Below are 11,636 nucleotides of genomic sequence, written 5' to 3'. Positions count from 1 at the left end.
CGTGTGTGTGTGTGTGTGTGTGTGTGTGTGTGTCTTTTCCCTTTCGCTCTTTAGGGAGCGCCACGTGTATGCTGGCGCGGCCCCTCGGAGGTGCGCGTGTAAATAGCAGCGAGATCGTGCGATTCGGAGTCATTTCTCTCCCTTCCCTCCCTCCTTCCCTGGCGCCTTTCCAGCAGCCACCCACTCCCACCCAGCAGCCCCCACAGCTTGAGTGGCGGCTCACGGGCTGGGCTACGACGAGGCTAGTTGCAGCTGAGGCGAGGAGGCGACGGCTCCGGCTCTTCTCTCTAATCTCCTTTTCGGTTTACAAGGACGAGGAAAGGCGGGCTCGGGGACCAGGAAAGGGCAAGATCCCCCGGGCAGAAGCACCAGCCAGCAGCACCGGCCGCGCCAGCGCCCTTTCTCCGCCAGGCGGCATGAGCACCTGCGACGCCAAGGAGTATCTGGCCAGGCGGGAGATCCCACAGCTTTTCGAGGTAAAAGCGCGCCTCCACGGCAGCCGATGGACCTCGGAGCCGCGCAGTTCTCTCCTAACGCTAGGTGTCCCTGGGTGGAGCAAGTTTCCCCGAAGTCGGTGATCCGTGGAGGGTGGGGAGAGAGAGGCACTGGGTAGGCTCGCAAGGAACCGAGGTGGAAAGCGGGGGAAGGACGGGGCGAGGTTGAACGAACTCGGGCAAGGGAGGTGTGCGGAGAGAGACTGAGGGCAACTGGCCCGGATTAGGGTGAGCGGGGTTATTTTGAAGGGTCTGCGCTTACTCCGCAGTTCTCCTGAAAACAGCTGACCGCTTTCACAATGGTTGTTGCATGGACTGTTCTCCAAGCTGCAGGCGTTCAGTGGTTGCATTTCTCGCCCCTTCAGCGTTCCTGGCTGGACGACACCCCTGGAGCCCTGATTCTTGCGAGATACTGTCCCCTATGGGCAGAGGAGGGAATTAGGGCAGCTGGCAAATTTGAAGAGGGCTTCTCCTCCGCTCTCCTTAGGTATCCAAATGCATGCCCTTGCCCCAGGCTTGCAGATGCTCTTGTGCGTCTTCTTAACACCCGCCTTCGCTTTCTTGCCTTTCTCACTTAGCCCGATCCTGCTTTCTGGGAGTAGAGACAAGCTCACAGCGTCCTCCCACCCCACTTTTAATGGGCCTGGGAATGTTCTTGCCTCTGGTTGCCTTGACTCCATCAGCTACTTTGTAGCACAGCATTCACCAGACCTTGTGAGCTGAGGATGTGTGTGGAATTGTGATCAGAAAGCAGGAGGCAAGAATGTGCCATTGCATATGACATGATCCAAAAACTCTGCACATCTTGCTTCCATGACGTATGGGTGGGAGGGCTAATAGAGAAATTCTCTCTCTTATTTCCTTCCCGTGCATCCTGGGGTGTTTAAAAGATTGCATGACCTCTGATCATAACTGTTGCTATCCAATTTTGTTTTCTTTTAAATTTCCAAATGAAGATGCCAATTGCACTGTTATGTGCTATTTAAAACTAAAGGGATTTGATCCGAAACATGATTATCTGAAAGTATTGGCACAGTTAGGATCACCATTTTCATTCCAAAGGACTCTTTTCATTGTCATGAATCAAGCTGTTGTGCGAGAATTTTCAACATAAAATAAATGCCAGGTATTCTCCATTCCTCACTGTAGCATTTTTTTTTCATTTGTCACATGAAATTCTTATCTTATGGGGAGTCTCCAAGCAAGATATTTCTTTTGAGTAAATGGCTGAAAATACATTTACTAAAAGGCTGTGATTTATTGTGATTTATTGAAAAGTATAATATAAAGGGATTAATTATAATTAATCAATTTCTAGTATTTAAACATCTCAGTAAACCAGAAATGCTATCTGGAAGGGGCAAGAATTATTTGGAAAAATGCAAAGAGGTTATTTGTATTCGAATGAGTAGAATAGATTGAAAGAATGGATTCTAGTAGTGCAGTACTATACATGTCTGCTCAAAAGTAAACCCCACTGAATTTAATGGGATTAGTCCCTGATAAGATTGCAGCCTAACAGTACAATCCTAAATATGTTTATTTCGAATAAGCTCTACTGATTTTAATGGGGCTTACTTCCAGCTAAGTGAGTATAGGATTGCAGCCTAAGACTCCAAGGACATCTTGCCCATATCCTAATTTCACCATGGAAAAGATAATAAGAGTAGGATAGAAAATGCACCTGCACAAATGGGCACTCCCCTGTCAATATAGCTCATAAATTATTTTAAAGCAGGAAGTGCATGAATTGGACAAAGTGGGTCACAGGAAAAAAAGCTGATGCCATTTTTCTTGTACTAAATGTATAAATGCTCCTACGTAGACTTCACAGAAGATGCTTGGCTCAAAGTTGCTTCCATTGACAGGATGGATGAAGGCAGGCAAGGGATCAGCATGGGCTGAAGCCTCTGTCTGTGTGGATTGGTGTGTGTATGTGTATTGGAATCACACACATCCCTCTTCAAAACTGCTGTAAAAGCTCCATCCAATGAGTGTTTTATTGCATGCTCGTTACTGGGCCCTCACGGAGTTTGCTCAGGTCCCTCACTTGACATCGTCTGCCTCCCATCCCTTCTGGCCTTCCTTGTGTGACAAAAAAACCCTCTTTAAGTCCGATGTTTTTTTAAACTCACAATTGCTGCTCTCTCCTGTTGTGTGCAGGAGAAGCAGCGCCATTAGAACAGAGGACTCAATGGGCCTCGTGCTCGTTGTGTACTTCCTCTTTTGAACAGAAGAAGTAACTGAGGAACAAAAACACGGAGGTAGGGAACGTGTTGGAGCTGTGATGGAGCTCTAAGTTGCATCCATCAGTATTTGGTTGAAATGACAGAAGGGTAGGACCTGGCTGATACACATGCCTGATGACTTCACTCTATAAGAGTTTTGTCCATTCCTGAAGTAGAGCTGCTGTAGTCTACATGTGTGGAAGAAAGAGAAAAAAGTCAGAGGCTCATACCAGTTGTTTGACTAAGCTTATACTCCTACTAAATTGTGGCCACTGTTCTATTTCACACGCATGATGTGTGATTGCTATAATATATGCAGTGGTTATGGAGCAGAAATGTTGTTTGTGCAAATGAGTAGATATTTTGAGCTTTAAAAGGTAAACATTGATCCACCAGCTTCATTTGTGCAGTTGATGTAGAGACCAACTGTAGTGGCCTCAAGAGTGAAATAGGAATTATGTAAAGTGGTTGTTTTACAAATGTTGTCATATTATTAAAATACAGGGTTTTCACCTGTCAGTACTCCTGACTGAATACAAAAAGTAGAATACTAATTAGGAATGTATAATGCACTTGCAGGTTAAAAGCAAGCATCAATAAGCTGTATTTTGTTTATGAGTTGAGACAAAGCAATATTTTGATTGGAGTTGTGGATTACAGTATTTACAGTCTCTTTCAGCCAACCCAAAAAGCTGATATGAGGCAGAGCTTGTGAAAGTGACAGCGCTTTTCCAAACACTTCCCCCCCCCCAGTTCTTTGAATCTTCAGTTGTGTTGTCCTTAATACATTCTTCTGTGTGTGTAACTCATGGACACATATATTTACCATGTAGTATTTGGTACTGATGACTTATAGGGCGTCATCAGAGGAGCATTTTATTGAACCCTTGTTACTGGGCTCTCACAGATTTTCACGGGTTGCTCTCACGATGTCATCTGCCTCCTGCATGCCTCCCGCCCCTTCTAGCCTTCTTTGCACAACAAAAAAAGCCCCTGGTAAGTCCGTATTATTTTTAAAGATGGAAGTTGCCGCTATCTCTTGCTGTATGCTGGAGATGTGCTGCAATAAAGACGGCCCCTGAACAGGCCATGAGCACTTTTTTACTTCCTCTTTCCTCTCCCTGAGAGAAAGAGGAAGTATCGAGCAACAAAAGTGGGAGCGGAGAAGCGACGGCAGGCAAGTGTGATTTCCCCCTGTGCGATAGAGCTCATAGTGTGGTCTTCAAAGCACTTTATCTGATCTATTTACACACCTATTTAATTCAACAAAACTGGCCTGAAGTGAAAACATGTTAAGTGAAGTGGTTTGTGAAAAACTTATACACTTGGATCATTTCCATGGTTATCCTATTTACATTAGTGGCATTTAGCTATTATATATATTAGAAGGCCCAAGATTGCTTATTTTATTGTATGAGATGTATTAATAAGAAGCAGTATTTAATGAAAATGGCTATGATTTCATGTTCTTTTTGAAAACAAAAATCAGCTAATAAATCAAAGGTTCAATACAGAATTTTTATCTTTAGTAAATCACACATGTAAAGCATGTATGTTTTTAGGCCTTCCAAAAGTACATATCTTAAGCTTGGCATAAAATAGAGCTTTGAAAATGCAGGAAATGTAGCATTGGGTGGATAACAAAGTTAACCTTACAATCTTACTTTCAACTTCAGCAGCCTACAACTGACTATAAATCCCTTTGGGGTATTATATTTCAGAGTTTATTGAATGGATTAATGTGCTACAAACCTGATGATCCAGTTGAATACCTGGAAGGCTGTTTACAAAAAGTGAAGGAACTTGGTGGAGCAGAAAAAGTAAAATGGGACACGTTTGTCAGTCCAGAAAAACGGACATTACCTCCGCTGAATGGCAGCCAGTCAAGAAGAGCATTTTTCAGGAATGGTAAGATAGGGTGTTGTTGTTTTTTTGTCACTATCATGTTTAGATGAGGAAATGAATAGTCACTACATGATATTTTGGGACATTTGTTTAAGTACATCATTTAAATGTGGTGTGATTGTGGTTCACCATCTTCTAGCTTGTGTTAGTGAATGTGACACCAATTTTTAAAAAGGGATCCAGGGGGTATCTGGGAAATTACAGGCCAGTTAGCTTAACATATGTTCTGGGTAAATTGGTTGAGAGCTTTATTAAAGATAAAAATTAGTAAGTTTATAAAGGACAGCCTTGCTGAAAAACTATCAGCATGGCTTCTGCAAAGGTAAAGTCCTGTCTCACTAAACTTTTAGAATTCTTTAAGAATGTCAATAAACATGTAATTGGGCGAATCTGGTAGACATTGTTTATCTGGCCTTCCAAAAGGCTTTTGACAAGACCCCTCTCCAAAGTCTCCTGAGTAAACATAGCAGTCATGGAATAAGATAAGAGGTCCTCTTATGGATCAGTAACTGGTTAAAGAACAGAAAGCGAAGCATAGGAATACATGGTAAATTCTCAGAATGGAAGGATGTAAATAGTGATCTCACAGGGATATGTATTGGGATCAATGCTTTTTAACTTGTTCATAAGTGATCTGGAATTAGGAGTGAGCAGTGAAGTGGCCAGGTTTGCTGATGATGTGGGTAAAACAAAAACAGATTGTGAAGAACCCAAAAAAGATTTCTCCAAACTGGGGAAATGGGCATCTAAATGGTAAATGCGGTTCAATGTTAGCAAGAATAAAATGATGCAAGTTGCGGGGAAAATATCTCAACTTCAAGTATAACATGATGGGATCTGAGCTAGTGGTGACCAACCAAGAAAGAGATCTTGGGGTTGTAGTGGACAGCTTGATTAAAATGACAACCCAAAGTGCGGCTGCTGTAGAAAAGGCAAACTCCATGTTAAGCATAATTAGGAAAGGAATTGAGAATAAAACTCTCTATATCATACTGCCCTTATATAAATATATAGTAATGATTACACTTAGAATATTGTGTACAGTTCTGGTCATTGCACCTCTAAATAGATATTGTAGAGCTGGAAAAAGTGCAGAAAAGGGCAACTAAAATGATCAAGCACCTGGAGCAACTCCCCTAGGAGGGAAGATTACAACAGCTGAGATTGTTTAGCTTGGGGGGAAAAGGTGAGTAAGGGGGAGAAAAATTATGCATGGTGGTGAGAATATAGATAGACATTTTTGTTCCTCTGTCATAATGCTACAATCCTGGGTCATCCCATGACGCTGATTGATGAGAGATTCAGGAGAGATAAAAGGAAGAACTTCTTCACAGAGCACATAGTAAAACTATGGAATTTGCTACCTCAAGATGTAGTGATGCCCACCAGTTTGCATGGCTTTAAAAGGGGGTTAGACATGTTCTCAGAGGAGAAGGCTACCAATGGCTTCTAGGCCTAATACCTCTATGCTACCTCAAGTAAACAGATTCAGTAAGCCTACATATACCAGTTACTGGGGAACATCAGCAGGAACATGCTTGTGGGTCTTCCGTTGACAGTTGGTTGGCCACTGTGTGAACAGAATGCTGGACTAGATGGACCCTTGGTCTGATCCAGCATGGTTCTTCTTATGTTCTTATGATGTGTGTTACATTGTTTCATTCAATAAATAGTAACAATGCCAAAAATAAATAAATAAATCTGTATGGTGGTTTCAGCTGTTTACGAATTCATCATAATTCTAATTCATTGCTCAAAAATGCCTGGGTGCATAAAGCTTCAACCCTATGCACAGTGGGACATCCTTCTGAGTAAACAAGGATACGCTTGTGCTTCATACACTGTAGAACATGACCCTTAACTTCTGCACCAGTATATGTCAGATTTGTTGGCATTTGGCTGAATAGAGCTCTCTTTACTATTGAAGGAGGGAGAGAATAATTCTTCCCATTTAGTAGCAGGAGATGGAAGTCAGCTGTCATGCAATGAGGAATCCACTTCTCTTTTATTGGCTGTCACGTACAGAAGTATGACACTTGCTAAAGCTCTGTAAAGAATAACGTATTTAATATGGGCAAAAATGCAGAAAAGCTTAACTTCTGACAAACATAATAAGCAGTGTACTTTCTTAGAAATACACACTATACAATAACCTGATTGGCAATGCTGATACAATTAATATGGATTAGGTTAGAACATCTAGAAAGTAGTCTATAATTCAGCTAGTGTTTTAAAACAGCCCAAAAAGCTGACTGTGAGTAGCATACAATGTATGAAGTAATGAAGAATACTGGGGGAAAGTACCTAATTATTGGCATTCTAAATGTTCCCATAAAACTATTAGAATTCCTTTTTCTAAGCACTAAAGGCATTTCATGGTTTGTGTTATAGGTAGTAATTAGATTAAATTATCCATATAGTAAGTGTTAAAATAATTCTGGAATGGTTTCTTAAATTGAATTTAAAATAAGACAAAGAACTACAAGAAATTTATCAGCTAGCAACAGTTCTTAATCTGCTTGCCTGCTCCTATGTACTACATGTAATTCAACAGGTTGAATAATAGGTTTGGTAAATGACTTGTTGTATGTGGTAGACAAGTGACTACATTACAAGGCTTAATGAAAAAAATCCATATATGTTAACCATATATTTAAGCCTCCATCAACATGTATAAATCGTTCAGAGTCTCTTCTTGAAGCCAAGAATATTCAGGATGCACTTAGAGGCTTGCCACACGCCCATTTTCATTGAAGGAGAAAGGAACTTCTTTTTAAACCTTGTGATGTTCAGGTGATGTCACTAACAATTTGCAAACTGTGACACAGGTTAAACAACCCTCAGTTAACCCTGAAACAATCCTCACATAACCCATATCACCTGGGTTTGTACTATCTCTTTAATATTTGTGGAAGCCCTTTCTTATCCCTATGTAGGCTCTATCTCCTGTTTCCTGATGGTTTCCTTAAGAAGCCATTGTGATTTGCTTGGTGTACAATCACAATCTGTATTGGTCAGTTAGTAATTGCACTTTGATTGCTGAATTCATACAACACAACAAACTACATGTCCTCTCCTGCAGCACCATGAAATTGGCCTACCACACTATGCGGCAGCAGACCACCACACCTGGCAGTTTTTCACTGAAATTCAGCAGCAAACCACTATGGATCATTAAAAGGACAAAATTAGCTTGTTTTCTAGCTAAATTTGCTATTTAAAGATTTGTACCAGTTTGCAATTGAAGTTTCTTGCTGCTATCGCACTGCCAAATTTAAGCTCCTGGACTCCCTGAAATTGCCCACCTCTATACTAGAAGTGTGATGCCTCATCTCTGCAGCTTCTGGCCATACGGAGCTCTTCATTCCCAGAGAGCTTCGGCTATGGGGCGGTATATAAATAAATAAATAAAATAAATGAATAATAAATTCTGCTTCCCAGGTTTCCTTCTCCTGTCAAACGTGCCATTCTGGCTTTCTCCTCTTCCTTTCATTCATGAGGACTTCACTTTCTATGCCTAGAGGCACACCTCCCGGCAAGGAGTCCACTGCCAAACTTTGGCCCCCTCTATCCCTATCACTCCTTTCCTCGTTGTCATTGTCTGTTCATGTCTCTCCTCTAAGCAAATGTGTGGATTGGGAGCGAAAAGGATATGAGCCCACTCATCCCATCCAAGCCCCATCCCAACCTGGAGCGGGCGTTGTGGTTTTTATACTGTATTTTGGTTGTGCTTTTTATCTTGTATTTTGTATTTGTGTTTTTAGATTGTTGGTTGTTTTATTATGTTCTTCATGGTTTTAATTTTTGTGAACCGCCCAGAGAGCTTCAGCTATTGGGCGGTATAAAAATGTAATAAATAAAATAAAATAAATAAAATTTACTTCTCTGAGCCTTGTTGTTTTCCCAAGGATCTGGACATGTCAGCCAACTGTAGCTTCACATAACATTGTTCAGCTTCACTTAATCTAGAGGCAGTTTTTAAATTAAACTGGCTTTATTCAAAGCCTGCTCTAAGCCAGTTGACTAGGGACTGGCTGAACTGGTTTATAGGAAACATAAATGGTTCTTAAAGGGACACCAACAGCATGAATGACCTGTAGTGTGATATTAGACCAGCCAGTGGCTTCACCACTACTTCCACCACAAAATTCCTTACTGCATTCTAATACATATTGGTTGAAAATGTTAATTGATTATTTAATTCAAAGCAAAACCCTGTTTTAAATATCAAGCAGTCAGAATGCCAACAGTTCTATATTTTTTATTCAGTAAAATATTCCTGATCTTCGTTACTGATAAATGTAAAAAGAATTCTTGTTCTGTTCTGATACTTCTTTTCTTACTGTGTTGTAGTGATGCCAGACAATCCCAACTTTCCTTATCGGCGGTATGATCGACTCCCTCCAATCCACCAGTTCTCCATAGAAAGTGACACGGACCTCTCAGAAACAGCTGAACTTATTGAGGAATACGATGTATTTGATCCTGCAAGACCGCGGCCTAAAATCATCCTTGTTATAGGTAGGAGACAAAGCAAGGGGTAGTCATAGATATTTTTTTACCAAATTAATTTCATTGAATTAACTGTGGCTTTTAACCATACAGCTGATGGATTAACTGCTTAAAATGGGTACCAATATGCATATTATTTTGGAAGATATCAAATGAAGATACCAAATGAACCTCCCAGAGAGAGAGCTCCGGCTATTGGGCGGTATAGAAATGTAATAAATAAATAAATAAATAAATGAAGATAAATGACAAATTAATGCACTTACAATGATTAATTATTTGAAAAAATTACCTTCAGCAACTTGCCTAAAACTTGAAATGTATATTTGAGCACAGGACTGCCCAGTACAATAGGTGGGACTGGTAATAGTTTTTCTAAGCTATCTGAACTAATCAGGGAACCTCTAACGTGGAGAGGGGAACTATCACCTCTCATAATGTATGCCCTTGAAATAGGATCTGATCTGATATCTGTGGACTGTTGCATTCCCCGAGTTTCCCAGTTGCAACCCTCTTTTTGATGCTCCGTACAAGTGAGTGGTCCATACGGAGCATTTCACTTCACTTGTGTGGAGTAGGGAAAATATTCAGTTTTGAAAGCCCTTGAGCATTAGTCCCCACATATATAGGGAATTTGCTCACTGCTTATGGAAATAACTGTCCCACCTCTGGGGCAACCACTTCCCTCTGTGGTTTAAACATGTTTAGTTTTTTTATATTTCAGGTCCTACAGAACTCTCAGCACTATAATTCAGGAGTTAAACAAATTAGCTCTCTTCTGCTGTCACCATGTCTCTTGGAATACTTATACCAGTATCTTGGTATAAGAAGCTTAGGCATGAGATGGGCATCAACACTAGAAAGAGTATGAGCTATTCAACTAAGCAGTTTATTAAGGGATATTTTATACATAAAAGAATATAATATTGTTCAAATTATAGGATGGGAATGCTTAAATATTCTTAAATTAAATATCCTTGGTTACCGTACTTAATAAGATAATCTTCCCTGTTAATAAGCCCTCAGTAGCTTTCCTCCCATATCCAGTTTGCCTAATCTCCACCCCAATCAATCGCTCACAACTAGGGCCAGATCTACATTTTGTGTCAACTAATTACAATCTCATCATGGTAATGCTATATCGCTCTTGCACGTTCATACCTCATAGTTCACACAATGACATTTGTTGCAACATTTTGGATAATGTGGAATAAAAAGCAGGAAATAACACTATGGGCTCTATCACACCAGTGATTTAACACATACTCCCCATGCCTGGAATGCAGTTTTGCAGCCCAAAACCCACATGACGTTGTCCACATCCTGCACACATTTCACCTCTTCCCCTCCATGTTTCATTTCTTTTTGGAGCGGGGAAAGTCTGGATTATTTTCCCTCCCTGCAAAATAAATGCTCTCCTCCCTCTCGTGTATTTCTGTGTTTGTGTTCTGTCGACCATCCTATTCTTTGTATGTGTGTCTAAGGGCGGTCGCGCTAACAAAAGAGGAAGGTGGTGCAATTCTCCACTCAACCGTGAAGGGGGAGGGAGAGAGGTCCCATTTAACTCTATGTCCTTACTCCTGAGTTGGCATGACCAGGGGTACATTTTCATCTTAAAAGAAATGTGGAAAATGCACCCTCCTTGCCTGTAGCTCCCTCATTTTTAAAGATAGAGATCAAAATAGAGTTTTCAGCATGTCAAGTTTGAATGAGATCTGCCCATCCCTTGATTTTTTAGGATTTTTTTTTAAAAAAATCCTGCTTAAATTCTTTTCCTGGAAGTTCACAAGTGCGTTGGATCGCTTTTCCTTTCCTTTGATCATGCAAAACTGTATCTTCAAGTTTATAAAATAGAGATCTGCTGGTTCCCTTGATTTCAACTGCATTTACATCTAAGTCATACTAAAATCCCATGCACGCGTAGCTTTGAGTAGATCTCTATTTTATAAACTTGGAGATGCACAGCTTTGCATGTTCAAAGGAAAGGAAAAGCTATCCATCACACTTGTGAACTTCCAGGAAAAGCATTTAAGGGGGATTTTTTTAAAAAAATCTAAAAAATCAAGGGATGGACCAATCTCATTCAATCTTGGCATGCTGAAAGCCCTACTTAAGAGCTATTAATGTGCCAATTTTGATCTCTTTATCTTTAAAATTTACACAGATGTAAGCATTTTTGTAAATTCTATTTTTAAAATTCCTTAAAATCGAGGGTTGAACTGATCAGATTCAAACTTGGGGTGGCTAGAGCCCTCCTTAAGAGCTATCATTGTTCCAATTTTGATCTCTTTGTCTTTAAAACTTATGCAGATGTAAGAATGTTTGTTACTTTGGAGCAAAAGAGGGGACCTCAACACCGTTACAAAAGAAATTAGTTAAAATTATTGTTAATCTGCCCACGCTTTGAAAGGAGCAAAACAAACCTTCGCTCCTCCTCCCCTGTAAACCTTTCCCAAGGGGCAGGGCAGGAGATTTCACCAGCATAGTAGTGCTCCAG

General features: G+C 40.6%; 1 protein-coding gene across 1 annotated transcript in view; it reads left to right on the top strand.

Annotated features, from left to right (window-relative positions):
* The first annotated feature begins 207 nt into the window (after positions 1 to 207).
* The window catches only part of AK5 (adenylate kinase 5), a 107,499-nt gene continuing 96,070 nt past the window's right edge, over positions 208 to 11,636 (top strand). The window contains exons 1-3 of the mRNA XM_063117965.1: positions 208 to 476; positions 4,444 to 4,630; positions 8,981 to 9,148. Of these exons, the coding sequence (XP_062974035.1) occupies positions 417 to 476; positions 4,444 to 4,630; positions 8,981 to 9,148 (415 nt within the window). The 5' untranslated portion in view covers positions 208 to 416. The remainder of the gene's footprint in view (positions 477 to 4,443; positions 4,631 to 8,980; positions 9,149 to 11,636) is intronic.

The sequence above is a fragment of the Elgaria multicarinata genome, chromosome 1 (genome assembly GCF_023053635.1).
Source record: "Elgaria multicarinata webbii isolate HBS135686 ecotype San Diego chromosome 1, rElgMul1.1.pri, whole genome shotgun sequence".
Taxonomy (NCBI): Eukaryota; Metazoa; Chordata; class Lepidosauria; order Squamata; family Anguidae; genus Elgaria; species Elgaria multicarinata.
Note: the sequence above shows the minus strand (reverse complement) of the source record. Positions and strands in the feature narration are given on the sequence as shown.